Consider the following 18,972-nt stretch of genomic DNA (forward strand, 5'->3'; position numbering starts at 1 on the left):
AAGTCTGAGACTAAAATCAAAATTTCTAAGTAGCAGAGCCAGACTTTTTTTGGAAAGAGCAGAGTAAAAAAAAAGAAGCAATTTGCCAAACACAGCCAGGCTGTGAAGTTTGTCATTCTTCGACAACCAAACTGTTTGAGTGGCGCTGAATAAAGACTTTAGTAGTCGGTCCACCTCTCATTGGTGCACTTTCATGTGTTGTCTCTGTCATTTCACAATCCCACTCATGCCTGAAAACCAGGTTTAACATTCTTTCACATTCAATAGATGAAGAGTTATGAAATGTGTCTGCCAGGTCTGGTCTACACTGTATTCTGTCTCATATGTCCCATAACTCAGACAAGGAGGCGTCAAAGACAACATGACCTGAAAACACTTCAGTCAAAAAGTTTGGTGGTTGCTCAGCTGGTCTGATAGTTTCACTGTTTCCAGCCAGGTGGCCTGTTGAGTCAGTAAGTCTGACAATAGCAGCCAGTCCAGCAGTCAACCGTTCATCCAGCAGTCAGTCAGCAGTTAGATAATCTACTTTTCAGCCGCTCACTGAGCCAGTCTGTCAGCTAACCAGATGAGTATCAAACTGCTCACAACAGGCACGCCCACACAATGTTAGTACAGTCACAAGGCCAGTTTTTATTGATACTGTTCCTCTCAAAATCAGTTTGGTATCTGAACAATGCACAAAGAAACAACACAATGCAAGCTGTGTTTCACTTTAATATGAGGATCACATCCTAGGCCCATTTGCATTGTGACAATTTAATGAGATGCTCATATCCAGAGTGAAATACATAAACATAGAGAATAGAAGCCTATAGTGATGTCATCCCAATCACAAGTTACATTTAAATATACTTAAGCTGTGTCCAAAATCCATACTACACACTAAGTCTGAGCAGGTTTCGAGTATGGAGTGTTTTCACACTAGAAAGGTGACAAAAGGAGATATGTACATTTTTGAGTGTGCTGGTGTTGGACACTATTCTCCCACAATGCAATGCACAAGAGAAGTGGAGGAGCTATACTCACAGCTGCAAAATATTAGAACAAATGGACCTTTTTTTCACAGCAGACATTTTAACTTGTCATAGGAGGAACAGCATGGCGAAATTGATAACATTAGTGATGGCTCAGAGCCAACATGCACAATACCAGGACATCCCTGAAGTGGAATGCAGCTATCATTAGTGTTTCTAAATACACCTGTGCTTTTCCTACTATTGGTGCCTTCAAATGGGATCGTGTTTACAGTGTTTACCACAAGAACAGTCCATATGAACGCCCCCCTCTTGTGGTATTCACAACCTCGTTAGCCCTCATCTTTTTCCTCTGTCATTATGCTTTTGCATTTCCTGCATTATGTTACCCACTTGCAGGCTTGCTAAATCGTTAGCCTCTGTGGCGTCTAGACGCCGACAGTAACGTTAATATTGCAGTTGCTGAGCAGCGGTGTTCTCACGACTTAACCACTTGAACGCCACGCATATCGTGTACATGACTTCCCGTGTCGTAAACACGAGCTCACCAGTTTCATTTGAAGGCACCACATGACATGAAACAGGTCTATTTTTGGTCTGTCTTCTTATGTTTTCATTGTTTAGCTTGCTCTCTTAACATACTGTATATAAAGAGGATGAGCTCAAAATCCTAGATCCACAAACATAGCCAACATGTAACATTACCAAACAGCTCTGCTGCTCAGCAGACACCATAACACAGCTGCAACCAGATGTGTCAACCACAGTGTCAGTCCCCCACTCATTCAAGCTACTGATGAGCTAAAGTTTCCAATGAGGAGCTATTTTAGGAAGCAGGAGCAATCCCACAGGGGATAACAGGGTTTTCCACTGTGACCCTCCAGGTGGGGTTCAGCAGAGAGGTCAAAGGGTTACCACCACCCACTGTCAGTGGAGCTCGGGGGAGGTTTGGTAACTTCTGGGTCCCATGTGATAACGTGAACATCCTGGACTGTTTAAAGAGGTTTACCCCAAATGCAGATGTGTGAAAACTTTCAAAATGTGTGTTCATTTCTATAGAGATTACGGTATATATGTCAGAAGGGAAATCAGTATTGTGTGTTATGTATGTGGTTAAATATATTTGGTGATCTTTTATATTACTTTACTTAAAATAGGTGTTAAGTCTCAAGTATTGATCAAGGTAGATCAGCCATATATTATTAGGTAACACTTGACATACAATTAACTGACCTAAAACCTACATAACACATCCATGATACCTTTTATAACATAACGGTGTGATGTAGGGCAATTATCTGCCACACATCAAACAGCATGAGAAGCCAGATGTAAGAGAAATCACGTGTTTTACGCAAAGTTTATTTAACATTTAATCCTGAAAACTACTTCCTCATTTATTCTGGTTTCGGGTCCTATCCATTCATAACGCATATTTTCCTTCTTTCCTCTGTTATCCTCAGTTTAAAATCGTAGAGGTAATTCCTTCTTGATTCACTTCATCCAACCAAGTCAGCCTAAGGCTACCTGTCATTTACACACAAATCATCTCCTTTATCAGCCCAAATAATTGCACCCGAGAAAATAATTATTTTGATGCTGATGAATATAATAAAGAGATTAAAACTTTGATACAAAAAATACACATTTATTTTCAAATGTTGAGTTTTGCAGTATTATTCAGACAGATACAGCGACAAGCAGTGTGACGTATAATTCAAGTAGTAAGCAAAACAATACCACATATCAATATATACAATTCATGTTTACATTGTTACAGATTAAAGCTGTGTATTTGATACACACTCAGTCAAACAAGCTATACAGCAAGTATTTACAAAACTTTTGTCATTATAAAAAATACCTGTTGTTTATGTGCACTACTTTTAACATAAAAAAAAACCTTTCTAAACCTAAAAAAAAATGCATTTATTGATGGGAACATAGACATTATACATTTTACAACAGGGGTAAGATTTCAGGCAGATGTTAGAAATGACACTTAGTCACTAGAGTGACCTCTCTTTCATAGGTTGAGCCCTTAGTTTGGACCAGGTCAAAGCACACAGTCCTGTTATTTAAAAAATGTGTACCATAGTTGAAAAACTTCCATGGCACTAAAAGGTAACAGCTCACTCTCTAATCTTTTATTTCTTCCTGCCTTCTTGCTGATCTTTCTAGTTTATAAGGTTGAAAGTAATGGGATTACAGTATTCTTATTATAGTTTTTTCTAGATTAAGGTATCAAAGCAACAACAAAACACATGCTGTTTGTCTAAAAAACTAGAATTGTTTCCTGATTGGCCAACCCAACTGTCAATCAAACCAGCAGGTTGGAAGAGGTAGTGTCCAGAAGGGAACCCGCAAATTGCAAAATCTGATCTGAGATCTGCAAAAACTTGCAAAAACTCTTGTGAGACTCGCTGTATTGGAGGTCAATGCCTAAACTTAACCATCTAGCTAGAGTTTCCCCAACTCGTGGGTTCTCTTCTAAACACCACCCCTGTACGACACTACCCTGTAACTGTACACCTTCATACTATTTGACCTCTTCAAAAGAGGCTGTTTTAAGTTTCACAATGTAAGAGCACCTACAGTCAACTGTCCAACCACTGTCTGTTGTGAATTGTTGGTAGTATGCGCCACCTGATCTGCAGAGGTGGAGAGAATCAGTACATCACAAGGTTTAAGTGCTTTGATTCACGATAGTGAAGATGACACTTATTTGTCCACAGGATTTTATGAATACAAGTATGATTCTGACCATAATAAGCAGATATAATCTTATTTTCACTGTGGATATGTTGTAGTCTTGTTTTAATCTAAAATTTTGAGTTAATGCAACTCGTGTTTTCAAAGTGAATAAAAAGCTATTGTCCCTCACTTTATGACCTATAACCGCTGTATCCCAGCTCTGATGGCTGCCACACGGCGTTGTCTCTGGGACAGTGGCTGTGGCAGGCACAGGTCAGGATCGCCATGACCGGTCTCCTGCTGGTTTTACCGTTGGCACACTGGAACTCCACCAGGGCGGTCTTGGTTCTGTGGGGGGTGCAGCAGCGGCCGTCTGTGCAGGAGCCACAGTAGCGAGGCTTGTAGGCCTGGACGCTTGTGCAGTTGTTATAGGAGAGGTGGATGGCTGTGTCGCTCCTCACCATCCTCTGACACTTACTGCCTCTCTGCACGGAGAAAAAGAGCCATTGAATGTCATTCTATGTGATATTTATGAGGAAATCCAGTTGGTTCTAAACAAAATAGCGTATGTGTTCTCATGCCACTGGCATCTAATTAAGATAAAGCAAATGTAGAAACTCATACACAAATAATATAGCATGCAAGTTGTCCCAAAATGTACCTTCTGTGCAAGCTGTGTCAGCTGCGTCTGGTCCTGCTGCTCGTCACAGGGTCTGATCATACACAGTCGGCTCTGCTTCACCATCTCACACCGGCGGTTCTTGTTGGTGACCCTGGTGGACACCCCCATGCCGCAGGTTTGAGAGCAGGCGCCCCACTCTGTGGTCTGCTCAATGCAATTCAGGCTGGGGTCCCATGCGTCAAAGCTCACTGTTTCCTCTTGACGATAGGCTGAGGGAACACACAGGTGGACAGTAGACGGGTTAGAGGAAGAAATCACCATGTCATCTGGTACAAAATATCCAAAAAGAAGACTAAGGTGTTTAGGGACCAACAACAAATCCAAGAATGTAGAAAACCTGTAGGCAACATGATGCTTGATTGGATTCGACTGACTGCAGTGGTGTGATGGATCACATTGCTGTTTCACATTTCAGACTTTACTCTGTTTTTCCTCCCCCTTTCTCAGCCCTCACTCTCTTTTCCTCTTTCCTTCCTTCCTTCATTGGTTTCTGCCCCCTTACCCTGATCAGGTCAGAGAAATGTACATAACCTTTAAACTTTGTGTCTCACACTGCAGTGACACTAACGTCAAAGAGTGTATGTGTCTATCTGTATATATGGTCCCATCTCACCCCATTTCCAGTCAACTCACCCGCCATGGCGAAGCCGCCCAGTGCTCTGGTCTCAGCTTGGGGCTCACACACCCACTTCTCGCAGCACTCTCCGGGCACCTGGACCCTGCGTGGCGTGGGGCAGTCCGGCCCGGGCAGCATGACGTCCAGGTTGCAGTGTGGCACACAGGCAATCTGCCCGTCACGGCACATACACTGGTACTTACAGCTGGGGAAGAAGGTCTGGCCGTTCTGATAGACAGAACCGTCCAAAACACACACATTTCCTCCGTGAGCTGGAGGGAAGAGACAAAATAGGGAAGGTTTTATTTTGATTCACAAAAGTATAACTGAAACCAGGATTCACATTTGTACAAACAGAGCATCTACCATATACTGGACATCCTACTGTACATATTAAAGAATGTCATTGCCCACTCACCGGCACAGATACCAGTCCTCTTGTGGATGTCGGCGGAGTATTCACACTGCAGCCCTTTCCGTGTGTCACAGGGGTTCATTTCAGAGCAGACCTGCCCTTTCTGTCGGGCACACACCAGGCAGCAGACGCAGTCATCCAGGATCAAAGGCACCCCTGGGAGACACCTGGGGGGCTCCTTAGGACACTGGCATCTCCGAGGACACGCCTGGGACCAGACTAGTGTAAACACCTGGGTGGGAGAGAAAATGAACTGGTGTTTTACATGTTGCTTAAAGTCTCTCTAATCCAACCAAAATGACTAGTTCTTTCTTGACAACTGGGAACAAATATTACAAACAAAAATAAGTTTTTAGAGAAAGTAAAAATTCCTCATCCTGATTTTTACAGGATACAAAAGCTGGTAAACATTTTGTAGGGTAGTTTAATTTGACGTAACTTGTGAAAAAGGTGGCATTTGCAGAATAGCAAACATTGACTTCAGTAAACTTTAATAACATGTTACTTGCTCAGTGAAACTCATTTGTACTGTTAGTAAAAAAGTGGCTAAAAACATGTTTTCGAATTCATCAATTTGAGTAAATTAAGATATCATGTAAGGCTATGTAATTTCACTATTTCTTTGTCTTGATAATCTTGACATTATTGTCTGAGAAAATAATCCAAGAGCTTCCACAGTGAAAAGATTTTTGTTTATAAAATAAATTATTGTCATTATCAGAGTATCTGGTGTTACAATATACAACAGTATCCAAATGAAAACACTCATTTACTGTATTGTAATGCCTACCTGTGCTGTAAAGAAGACAAAAAGAGCTATCTCTGACAGATTGGTCATCTTCCTCTTAATTGGAGCAGAATCAAAAATATCTGCAATCTAAAAAGTGTTTAGTCGTCTTTATTGGAGGTGATTTGAGTCCTTTGGTTTCGAATCTTCCCTCCTCTCTGGTTTTGGTGTAGCAGAAGGTTGTAATCTCTTTGTCGTTGTGGCTCCAAGGGAGAGGGAGAGGAGGACCTTATATACAGCGGAGCTGTCCTGCTGGCACCATGACGACAAACAGGAAGGAATGTCGGAGAGATCGCCCAGAGTGTTGGAGGGAGATGAGAGTCACATTTTATTGTGAGATCCTGTCAAAGAGGATACCACAAACATACAGAGAGGTTAATATAACATTGTGCAAAAATACATGCTTTTTAATATATAGATGGTATATAATTCAGAATTTATTGTGAATCATTATTAATTATTAACGAACACATGTTCATGTTATTAAATATGGCAACGGGGTTCCCTTACTTTGGTCCCACTGACTGTGGGTGGTGGCCCTTTGACCTCTCTCGCCGAACCCAACCTGGGAAGTCACAGTGGAAAACCCTCTTATTCCCTATAGGATTGTTACTGCTTCCTAAAATAGCTACACAGTGGAAACGTTGGTTCATCAGTAGCTTGGATCAGTGGGAGGACTGACATCTGGTCAGAGATTTGTTATGGTTTCCTCCGAGCAGAGGTAGGTGAATGAATTTGGGGGTGAAGTTGACTGGATCTCTGAACAGAAGGGGGGGCCGAAACTAATACCTCTTTCACACCAATGATCAGGGTCGGACCAGGGTTATCTGACCCATGTTCAACCCTTCTTTTGTCAATTCAAACCTATAGCCAGTCAACACAGGTTAATCCCTGGTCATGGCAGTTCAGATACGACCTGGGTCACAACCAGGGAGCAATGCATACCAATTAGCTTTACACATCTGGAGGATTACGGAGAGGGGACGATAGTGGCATTATCAATGTGTGCAAAAATGTAAATTGTCACTGAATGATGCATGTTTCTTAGATAATATGGTCTAAATATGGTACATACAGCATTTTTACCTTTGTAAAATGTTTAACTATGTTATATGTTGTATGTAGGGGTGTATTTGAGTGAGTGTGATAGTACAATGAAGCAATGTGATGAGCGTGAATGTACATTTATGTCTTATGTGCGCGAGTGTATCCATGTTTCATGTTAGCTGGACGTCAACCTATGATATTTTGTTACCATACATAAGCCTATACAGAAGCCATTAAGGAATGCTTCCTTTATTTAGTAAGCTATTGTAAGCAAAACTCCATGAAATGTAACAAAAGCAATCATACAGAAAGTTAAAGTTAAAAATGGCAGATTAAAACTCAATAGTGTGTGTTATTACATTATTTTAGAGAGCATATGTTTAGTTTCACTTTGGTGCCCTCCAGTGGTAGTGTTGAAACATAAACAAACCACTAAAATGGTAATTTTCATCAGTGTTGTATTATCATTATTTGTTTTTTACTAACAACAAGTTAAACTGTCAGAATCTAAGGTTAGAAGGCTAAAAACATATCAAAATACATACATTGACCCAGCGACATAATTCAAAAGAAGGACAACTATCTCTTTAAAATCCTGATACTTGCATGTAAAAAGGCCATCACAAGGAGCTGGTTGACATGTGATCCTCCAAGACCAGGTCAGTGGCTGGACATTGTAGAGGAAATATACTCTATGGAAAAGCTGACTCATTATCTAAGGTCTAAAGCAAGGACCCATGAACAACGCTGGGGAAAATGGATTGCATACAAGAGAAAAGATGGCTCATGTTCACAGATGATCTGAAAAGAACAGATCAAAGTTTGTAATGTCAGAGTAGTACCGCCCCTTTTCTTTTTTTTTCTTCTTTTTTTTGTGTTTTTGTTTTTTGAGTTTATCTTTGTTTTTATGTTTGATGTGAAATTTGTTCAGTGTAATAACAACTGAAAATGAATAAATAAAAAGTAAAAAAAATAATAATACATACATTGGCTTTAATTATGAGTTCCACATATTAATGCTTTTATTTTGACAGGGCATCGCTACTTCCGGTTGTGCAGATTTAAGATGGCAGGCTAACCAAATGATCGGAAGTACCAACTACATCCATGTTGGTGGAAATGGGCGACAGAACAGACACATTTAGCTAATGTCAAAGAAAAAGATATTGAAAAAACAACAATAAGACTTCATGGTAGTGCGGACAAGCTGGAAAAAGAAAACACCGAGCGAGGCAGTGGCTCTGAAGCTGACATAACGGTTTAGCTACTTACCTAATGCTTCTGTAAGGACAGAGAACACACACCTGTTCCCAGGTAAGACTGCTTGCTTTGCTACTACTATGCTAATGTTTATTGCTGGTTTAATGAGCAGTGCAACTGTTTGTTTGGCTCTGGGCTGAATGTTTTGCTTTTTTTTTGTAAACAAATGTCAGTGGTCTTTGAGAGTACAACTTGCAGGTGCCATATAGGCCTATACTTTATCCAGGTGTGAATATTGTGGCAGACTGATGGGATTTGGATGGAAAATACAGCATGTTGTTGTTGTTGTTGTTGTTGTGTGCATGTAGAACAAGTTGCAGTGTGCAGCTAAGCTCATTATATAGCCATTTTAGGCAAAGAAAATCTGTGTAGAGCCGCAAAACATTTGATCATTGTGATGAAGGTAACACAGTTTATAGTCTAAGTATATAGTATATAAGTCTAATGCAGTGAGGGCCAAAGTGCAAATGTACTACGGAGTATTAGGGCCACATTGAGGGAAAAAACAAATGAGATTTACAGAATAAAGGCATAATATTACAAGAAAAAAATTCGTAATATTACGAGAATAAAGTCATAACTTTACGAGAATTTTGTTTTAATATTACGGGGATAAAGTCATAAATTTACGAAAAAAAGTCATAATAATACGAGAATAATGTCATAACTTTTCAAGAAAAAAAGTCGTAATATTACGAGAATAAAGTCATAACTTTACGAGAAAAAAGTCGTAATATTACGAGAATAAGGTCATAACTTTACTAGAAAAAAAGCTGTAATATTTTGAGAATAAAGTCATAACTACGAGAAAAAAAGTCATATTACGAGAATAAAGTCATAACTTTACGACAAAAGTCAGAAGTTTACGAGAATAAAGTCATAACTTTAGGAGAAAAAAGAAAATAACACGTAAAATGACTAATTTATAATATTATGACTTTATTCTCATAATATTATGACTTTTTTTCTCATAAACTTATACATTTTTTCTCCTAATATTATGCCTTCATTCTCAAAATCTCAGATATTTTTTTTTCCCCTCAATGTGGCCCTAATACTCCGTCGTACCATAGACCTACAACAATGATAAATAAAAATGAAAATGTAAACAAAAAACAGTTATTCATTTCCATTTTTATAAATCCCCAGGGAGCCACTGGAGAGGAGCTAAAGAGCCGCAGGTTGCAGACCCCTGATCTAATTAATCCTTTATTGACACACAGGTGCTAGTGAGTGAATAATATATACAATACAATGCAATTATTTATGACATGTTTTTTTTTTGCTCCGGACATCTGATATTTCTGTTTCATTTGTTGGCATGAGTTTTACATAGGCTACCAGTATTGAGGGTGAGGTTGTTTTCCACTGTGTGATGATGATGATGGCCCACAGGGCTTTGTGCCATTAATCTGTGTTTGATGGCTACCTCTTTTTTTATTTTCATCTGAGAGATTGACATTGCAGATGAAATGGCCATTAGATAACCTGGAGTTTCTGTGGATAAGCTCTGGAGTTTCTGTGGGTAAGCTCTTACTGTACAGATATTTATGTTTCAAGGTATTTAAGGCGTGTGGACACTGCTATTTTGCTGCATTCTTTTTGGGTACATTTTTAAAGGGATTAATTGGTACAAACCTTGTTGAGGTCCCCGCACACCCCCACAGGTGTTTTCACTTATTCCGGTTGATTAGACCAGCTGCTCAAATTGAAGGTAGGTGGACATGCTCACACAGTCCTGAGAAGAGGTCTAGTAATTAGCCAGAATACATGAAGACACCTGTGTGGGTTAAGCAAGGATATGCAGGGGTTTTAAGAAAAGATTATAGTACTTAGTGTGAGAAATCCAGCGCACTATAATTTGAATTTGGACTGACACTGTTGAAAGGTGAATGCACATAGGGGGCTATATACTGTAAGTATTATAAGGCTTACACAGGAATTCCTTTCAGAGAGTAGCTAGTTATAAAGTAATGTGTTGTAGCAGTTCAGTTTTCAACATTTTCTATTCTTTATATTTGACACGCACCATTTGGTTACACCCACTACTACCATTTTATGTATTGCAGTATTTGTTGTCTGTTGCCATAGCAACATCTTGTTCTCAGCAAAGTCAAATGTCTAAAATATGTGACCTAGAAACTACCACATCTAGCCAGCTGTTTCGGATAACATTGATATGCAGGTTCCTCCCAACTTGCATACTTCATCAATAAAAGATGTCAAACAAAGACGTCTCTGTATGGACTTTCCTGTCCATCTCCTTCACCCAGTTAGTAAAAAAAAGAGCATGAAATTGAGGTTAAGATCTGCTTTCTAAATGACTTGTGATTCCAGCGAGCAGTGGATAGCTCTGCCAATATCTTGATTCAGTGCTGTTCAAATAGTTTGCCAGAGGAAGTTGAAGAATGCCAAATTTCACAGGATGGTTGTGTTTGCCGACTGTGTGGATTACTGCTTTTTTTTTTGCTTCTGCTTTGGTCTTTTTAAAGCAACTCTGCCTCTGTTTTGCCTCTGAAGAGTGAGACAAATCAATTTTTGCTCTCATATGTTTTTCATTCTAAAATATGTGTGATTCATTTGATTGTAATCCCTCAAAACAATGCTTTTCTTCTTGTCTCTCTTCAGCCCTCTTCACTTACCTCACTCTTTGGCATCCTAGGCTCCTTCGCTCAGTAAGGCCTGGTCACTCACTGGTAAGTCTGACCTAAAGTTGTTCTTCTCATGTTTTCCCATTGTTTGCTTGTCACAGAATAGTGAAAGTTAGTAATGATTAAATCGTGAACATTTGCGAACAGCCTAAAATGCAAATATACATCCTGGAATGAAAACATAACTCTATTGACTTATTTACTGTGTGACCTCTTGGCACAGTATGGCAAAATGTGATATCTCCCAGGAATGAGGTGAGAAGTCTGCATACGCACTTTCATGGTATCTGTGAAATATTTCCACTCTAGAGAGGAACATATGGATGAGAACAGACAGAGAGGAATGAGAGGAAATCAGGCTGCTGGCCTCAAATGGAGAAAGATGGAAGACACTGTTGCCTTCTAGCCTTAGCTGTATTTGTTTCCCTGCTTGTCTGTGTGTTTCCTTTGTCCAGAGGGGGTCTGTGGTAGGACCAGTGGCTGTTGAGATTTCAATCCTTCTGTTATTATCACACTTTTGTTTTACCGCCTAAATACCCGTCATCCTCCAGTGGTAGGAAACATTTCAGTACCACTTTAAATTGAGGTTTGACACAGTCTTTTCCAAACAAGGACAGATCGCACAGTAAAAGCCTTCTACTGCTAACAGCCGGCGTGTCAGCCTGCTAGCTGTCGTTGGGACTCTGCTGTAGGGCATCAAGCCTTTTGCCAAGCGGTCAGGCCACACAGTCGACGCCACCGCTGAGAGCTCACGATGACTCACTCAGAGTTTACGCTGACAGTCCAACATCATTAATGTTTTTTGCAACAAATCAAAGAGTAACATGTGGTCGACAGTCTGTGTGGCGCTGTAGGTGGAGGATCTTTTGTCCCTATTCCTTATGACGTCTTCTGTTCACAGCGAGGAACTTGATGAGAGAAAATATGAAAAACATCACATGGTGCATGTTTTATTATATTCTGCTGACATTCATTATGAGCAGATGTTAGAGCTGTTTGTTGCATTTTTTAGTTTATGGTCAGTATTCTGCTTTCTTGATTTATAGTTTGGGACACCAGATTCATTTTGGGCCCTTTTTGTGATTAATCCAACGCAGTAGTATTAATATTCGTTAATTTGGATGTAAAAAAATCCCGTTGGAGTTTTTAGTGAGTAATTTTCTGTTGACAGCGCCTGGAGGCATATATTCATGAATCCATGATTGCAGCCAGCCACAGTATTAGTTCAGTAACAGATGAAGCAACACTATTCAGACAAAAGAGATACAAAATCATATTACTGATTATTAAGTTATCAATTTATGATTAAACAGGGCCAGTTACTCTCAGCAGCCAAGCAGCACTCTCTGTGTGAGATCTCAAGGTTGCAGTTAATCACTGAATACAACTTGGATGACTTCTATTTTATTACGAATTAGAACAACAACGTAATTAAAATTTGCATGACAAGGAACCAACGTACTTATGTTTTAGTAGGTGTAAAAGGGAAATGGACTAGTAACACATCATCAGTCTGATAGAGCTAGGGCTGGGCGATATGGCCTAAAAATAATATTGCGATATTTTTAGGCCATATCATGATACACGACATATATCGCAGTGTTTTCAAATATCCTCTAAGCACTTCATAAATGCTCGATTTAACCCTTTGATGCATACAATCACACCAATATGATGATTCTTGTAGTCCCGTCAGTATATGTCTGCATTAAAACCTTCTTGTTTATATTCATTACTGGTTTCTGTTGGAACAATTTTAATCTTGCATGCAAAAAGGGGGAAATCACGAGTTAAATTTAACAAAACAGTATCCAACAGTATTCACTTTAACCAAATAGTTATCTGGCAATACATGCTTTATATATTTGTGTGGGTGTCTGAGAGGGAGCCGGAGGGAGAGAAGGAAATGCCACAGCGAGTCTCATGCCGGCGGGGTGGCTTAAAAACATTACAATGCAATCTGTAGTCGATGTTTGCCGCGAAACATCGACTATATTCGATATATCGCCCATCCCTAGATAGAGCTAGAAAAAGCTTTTGTTGGTATATTTTGGGTTGGAATAAAATCTTGACTGAGAAGCTTGTCTTGGGCCAGATTTTTGGTAATATTCAGTATAAGAGATGTTTTTGTAATTCAGTAAGTTATTTAGTTATCATTGTTTTATTATAAAGACTTTTGCTATTTTTCCCAATCTTCTTCCTCAAAAGATGGTGTTTAAATGTTGTACTCTAACTCTTTGGTTTGATGACTTAACAGTGGCATAACTGTCTGTAAACCAGCAGTATTCAGCACCTGAAAACCATCTGGGACGAGACATATTTGCACCCAAACAGTTATGATGTATGGTGCAAATTTGGAAAAATGACTGAATGGATTCTCTGTTGGAGAATGATGTAATTACAGGCACATATTATAGTTTGAAATAACTGTTTCTGACCATTACATACACAACACGGAAGAAAAACTGCTTATTATCTGCCTGACATCATATTTTCTTTTCGTTTCATAAAGATGATAAAACATATAGAGTTCAGTTTGAGTAAATGGCCTCTGTGTTTTTATGCACACCACAGACAGAGTGACTATTTGATTTAGAGTGCTTAAAGTGCTCCTTCATCTTCTGCACTGTGTTCACTGCAAAATGAATCACGTGTGAAGTGAATCAAAGAGTTTAAGCATTAAAGTATTTGATCAGTGCTCATCCAAAGGAAACCCAGACAAATAGCTTGAATAATTCCACATGGCTAAAACAAAATATTGTTTTTTTTTCAAATCATTAAACATTGGCTTCCACTCTTTAACTGCAACGCACCATTACTGGCCTACAGCACATATATCTATTGAAAGGAATTTTAATCACTGTTGATCCGTCCGTGTTGTTAGATATCAAATGGAAATGTCAGCTTAATGGGATATACAACCAGTGAGTTAAAGCATCGCAGATGTTGCTGCAGGGCTATTTTTGGAGACAGTTGTATTTGACTGGGAGTTCATATCAGGCTTTGGTTGGGTTCAGAGAGAGTTGAAAAGTTCTGAAAAAAAGCTTGGCTTTCTATTTCTCCCTCTAACCCATCATCTCTTTACCTCATTTTCTCCCTTGCACATCATCAGTTTACATTACATACCTTCACACATTCACGGATGAACCTGAGTGCTCCCTATATTTTCAATTTGCTCGCCAAGTGGCAGTCAGGCGGTGGGTTTAGCAGCTTGGGAGGCCACCGCAAATCTCTCGCTCTGGGTTTATTTGCTGCACGCCACTATACATGAGCTGAGACACTGGTCTGTGGACGGAGGCAGATGTGTCCTCTGGTGGGTGGGTGGCTGTGTGGATGGATGCAATATGGAGCTTCCACTAATAAAACACAGCGCATTATGGAAAACTCTCAGGATGCATTTCATGAGGATGTCAAAGGCTTTACGTGCTGTCAGAGCATGACAGACAGATGTGATGGAAACCTTGTGTATAGAAGAGCAAGAAGTGAGTGGGAATTATTAGCGAATCACAAAACTTTGTCTGATAGAAACACTAGATGTGGTGCTGTATTGTGGTGCAGTATTTTACAGTGTAATTTCATTTCGACATCTATTAAGATGATTTTGCTCCTCTGAGAATAGTATGTCTTTTTTCATTGTTGTTAGTTATCAGGATATCTCTAAACTTTCTACACATGTTTTATTTGTTTAGATTTGGATTTACATAGGTGCAAGTCCAGAAATATCTCAAAGCAATTGGACAGTACATTTTTGAACATTTCCAATAATTTTTCATGAACTACTTACTTATGAGAATGAAAAAAAAGAATAAATGGTGTCCTGAAGTCTTTTGAATAGTAGTACTAGTACCTGAAAACCACCCGTGTGCCCTTGTGAAAGGTGGCCAGCTCTGTGCATTGTTGCCGTGGACATTGTGCTGTATTGTCTGTGGAAACATTTACCAAAGTCAAATAAAGGGAAGTATTCTTCACGTATTGGTTGCTGGTATTAGTGGTCACAGCCTAACAAACTCCGTTCCTCTTAGCTCCTCTGACGGGACACCCTGTTGAGTGTTCACAGTTTGCAGCCATGGACGGACAGCGATGTTTGTTTGAACTTGTTTTTGGTTGAAGAGCTGAGCACATGGCTGCCACTTGGGGGAGATCTCTTATGAAAACAAACAAAAATATTCAAATTTATGGCCACATTTTTGCAGGTATTATTTTTAGCAGTGCACACAGAGCACCGAAAACAGAACAAACCCAGGGAGGTCTGACTGGAAAGATGAAACACAAATATTTCATCCTGGAAGGAGAATCAGATCTCAGCTTGACTTTTGAACTTTTGGACATTAGTCTAATGTTTATATGAAGATCAACCACGATCACTGAGTTTGACTTGGCCCGTTAATTGAGTCATACAAATAATCCTATAATTTTCATATTCAAGATGTGTTGCTAATTTCTTGTTACAACTAAACATAATGCGTATTTGAAATACGTGCACAGCTTTCATAGCCAATTTCAAAATTTTGGCATACAAACACACAGTCTGTCAGATGGTTTAAGTCATTGGCTTTGTCACATTCTCACAAGTTCCACTGCTGGTAACTGGTTTGTTTGAGGCAACGGTTGTAAATCTTCAGTGTTTGTCAACCACATGAGACGGTCCAATTTGTATAGAAAGTGACGCAAGTTAAGAGACTTCAGCGTCACACTTAAAGCACAATGACCACACCACATTTTTCATTATTTGCCCAACACCATTCTAAATACAAGTCCCTTTTACTTAGTTTACATGCTGTAACTGTTGAAGTGCGGTGTGACGTACCTGCGCTTTGTGATTGTTACAGAAATACTGTTAAAAACGAATTAGCCCTCACTCTCTGTACTTATTGTTCCTTTCTTGGAGCAGAGCGTGGCATTTTTACCTATGCAAGATTTGGCTTCTAGAAGAATTTAAAAAGAAATCTGAGTTACAAAAGTAATATACATTTTTAATTTAATTTATTGTTTGCTGCTACAAAACATTTGAAACATGTAGTATATGTTTCTTTTGATGTCAGACCTTCCACTAACAGCTGTCTCAAATCAGATCTATTATAATTTACAGCAAGAAAAGTGAATTTGGGGCAATTAAAAAGAAAAATAAATAATCATGAAATTTAAGTAGGCTAGATGTAAGAGTAGCAGTTTTTGGAAGAAGGTTGAGGCCTTTCTGTCTATATTCTGTATGTAATTTTCAATTGATTTAGGATTAAAGATAATTGAAATTTCATGTGCAAAAACATATGTTTTTCCTCTGACTGACCTTCTGTTGTAAAGGTCGTTGAGGTGCTCGGCTGGCAACCATGGCAACCGGTGACCTGGCAGATCCATACATTGTGAATTATGTTTACAATTCAGCTTATAGGTCCCGTGAACTGCGTCTAGCGCTGGCATTTTTGGGAATGGGAATGTTGGGTTTCACCTAGGAGAGGGACAGAAACGCAACCTTAAAGAAGGGCAGAGGGAGACTTTTAAGGGTTACAATTTACAACACCTTTCTTATTTGTTGTTTACTTAGTGAGAATGCTCTGGAGCAAGAGAAGAAAAGAAGAATAAGAAAGAAAAGAGGTGAAAAGGGGAGCAGGGGGTCAGTGGTCTGTCTCCTCTGAGGAGACTGGCGGCTTGGCCTTTATACATTTAACTACTTATTGTTCTCAGCTAAGCACAGACAAGCACATACCAGCTTCATGCAGCAAGCCAGCTGTTCTTTCATAATAGCTGAAAGAAGCTTACCTAAAGTAATGTCTGTGCCTGATCAATACAAATGAGATGTGGTGACACATATTATTTTCTGTTTCAAGATGAGTAGAAAAGTGGTTGTTGATAGAAAACTGTAACATTTCGTTGCGGGCTTTCAGCCATCCTGTATCTATCAGCACTAATGGACAGGCAAAACATTATCAGAGATGCACCGATCCAACTTTTTCAATACAGATACTGACACCTGGACTTCGGTTACCTGGGTATGGGTCAATACCGAGTACCGATCTGATACAAGTGTTTCATTAATAAGCTGTATGCCTCACTATGTGGAAGTGACTGGGATCATTCTTTTATGTGTAACGACATCAGGCTTGACTTAAACATTGCTTTACTAACTTTGTAAAACAAATAAATACATAGATATACATTTACTGAATTGTTATTTATTATTAAAATAATAAATTGTACACCAGCAACTTAAAATAAAGTAAAGCATTTTCAAAATGAACAGGAATTACAAGTGTAAACCTTTTTAATGCAGCAACAAATTAGTCAAAACTTAAACAGGAATTAGGATTCCAGTATATAATGTATATTTGAACATCGAATTTAATTGGTCAGCCCCATTGTCAACGATATCCGATCCAGCTATCTGAGTCAGTATCGGCCCAAATTATTATGAGGTACAGTATAGAACCATCTTCTGGGGATGACAGTGAATCTACTTACTGTAGTGTAACGGTGAAACCAGAGATTTTAATTGCAGGTATGAGCACAACAAGTTAGCACTCCGTTCAACTTTGTTTAGTCCAGAGTACCAAAGTTGATTCCTCTTTATTTAGTAATGCTGTTTTGAGAAAACAGGCTTTAAATAGTTTGTCAGATTGTTTCAATATTTACAGCAGTAGAGAGAGACTTCACTCCACATAAATGTTTTTGTCTGTTTTACTCTGTATGTACTTACTATATTATTCATTTTAATCAAAATATTTTATTCATGGGATGCAATGTTTCAGTCCGACCACAAGAGGGCAGCATTACGCAACGCTCTGTATGGAAGGGAGGGGTGTTCTCTCTCTCTCTCTCTCTCTCTCTCTCTCTCTCTCTCTCATATATTCATCAGCATCACAGGTATCTATGCTGCTTTTATTAGTTTTTCAAGCTTAAGACTTCAAATCAGGCCACATTGAATGCAAACAAATTGAAGAGAATTCATAACGTTACATCGGCTCAAAAATAATTCAGGCTTTAAAAGTCTTCAAACCACAAAGTGAGCACAAAAAATGTAATTGTTATACCGCTGCACACATCATGTGCATTTAGGCCTTTACAAACGGTTGTACACAACATGCTCTTTTATTTGACCGTGGCTTCCCCCTGAATTTGTCTTGGTTTTGCATCATTTGTGTCGTGTTCCTGGCTTCATCTACATCCGATCACGCACCGGAGCCATACAGCCCCAGGTGCAGCTCTTGTTAATGTGACAGCAATGATGCACCACTAACTACATCATTACTTACCTGATAATCTGTTTAGGAGCTTGGAGAAATGCTGGTTCATGGTTGTTTGACTGTGAGGCCACAGTTCAATAAGGGCCACATCACTACTGAACAAATTGAAACAATTTTGTAGACTGGACATTACTTAAAAAGGAAATAACATGGATGGGTAAATGTTTTTTTTGTAACAGGGCTCAGGAGGGCTTAAAATACTCAAAGGTCATGCTTCCTGTGTATGGCCTAGAATATCTTAGTAGGCTGACAACCAGGAAATTACAACTGATGCACGGAAATTCAAGTAACATAGTCAGATTCAATCTGAAGCACTGCTATTCATCCAAAATGGGGCTTAATTCGACAGGAAATATAAAAGAAGAGAATACAAACAGAGAAAGCAGCTCATCTCATCTTCACTTTTTCACTTGGAAAATAAGTATTATTTTGCAATTCACAGAATTATTGATCACGCCTTCATTACAGCTCTTCAACTTTGCTTCAGCTCTACTTTGCTGATGAGAATGATGAGATATTATATTATTGAAATTCCCTGCTACTGCACCACAGTAACGGTGAACCTCCCAGTGCTAATGAGGCCTGTGATATGTGATAAGGTGCGGAGT

The 18,972-nt window shown here is 39.2% G+C and overlaps 2 protein-coding genes across 2 annotated transcripts in view; one reads left to right on the forward strand and one right to left on the reverse strand.

Annotated features, from left to right (window-relative positions):
- mal2 (mal, T cell differentiation protein 2) overlaps positions 1 to 18,972 on the forward strand; it is a 321,233-nt gene that overhangs the window by 89,070 nt on the left and 213,191 nt on the right. The window lies entirely within an intron of this gene.
- LOC141779382 (CCN family member 3-like) lies at positions 2,641 to 10,267 on the reverse strand. Its single transcript, XM_074654188.1, has 6 exons — positions 10,114 to 10,267; positions 6,172 to 6,509; positions 5,385 to 5,613; positions 4,984 to 5,238; positions 4,330 to 4,559; positions 2,641 to 4,153 (listed from the first exon to the last, which is right to left on the reverse strand). Exons 2-6 carry the CDS (start codon positions 6,217 to 6,219, stop codon positions 3,860 to 3,862), a joined length of 1,056 nt encoding a protein of 351 aa, XP_074510289.1. The 5' UTR covers positions 6,220 to 6,509; positions 10,114 to 10,267; the 3' UTR covers positions 2,641 to 3,859.

Source organism: Sebastes fasciatus, chromosome 12 (assembly GCF_043250625.1).
Source record: "Sebastes fasciatus isolate fSebFas1 chromosome 12, fSebFas1.pri, whole genome shotgun sequence".
Lineage (NCBI taxonomy): Eukaryota > Metazoa > Chordata > Actinopteri > Perciformes > Sebastidae > Sebastes > Sebastes fasciatus.

Coding starts and splice junctions, on each gene's coding strand:
- LOC141779382 (XM_074654188.1), bottom strand. CDS start 6,219: ATGACCAATCTGTCAGAGATAGCTCTTTTTGTCTTCTTTACAGCACAG. Junction 5,614..6,171: donor TTGTCTTCTTTACAGCACAG/GTAGGCATTACA, acceptor TCTCCCACCCAG/GTGTTTACACTAGTCTGGTC. Junction 4,560..4,983: donor GGGCGGCTTCGCCATGGCGG/GTGAGTTGACTG, acceptor GTGTTCCCTCAG/CCTATCGTCAAGAGGAAACA.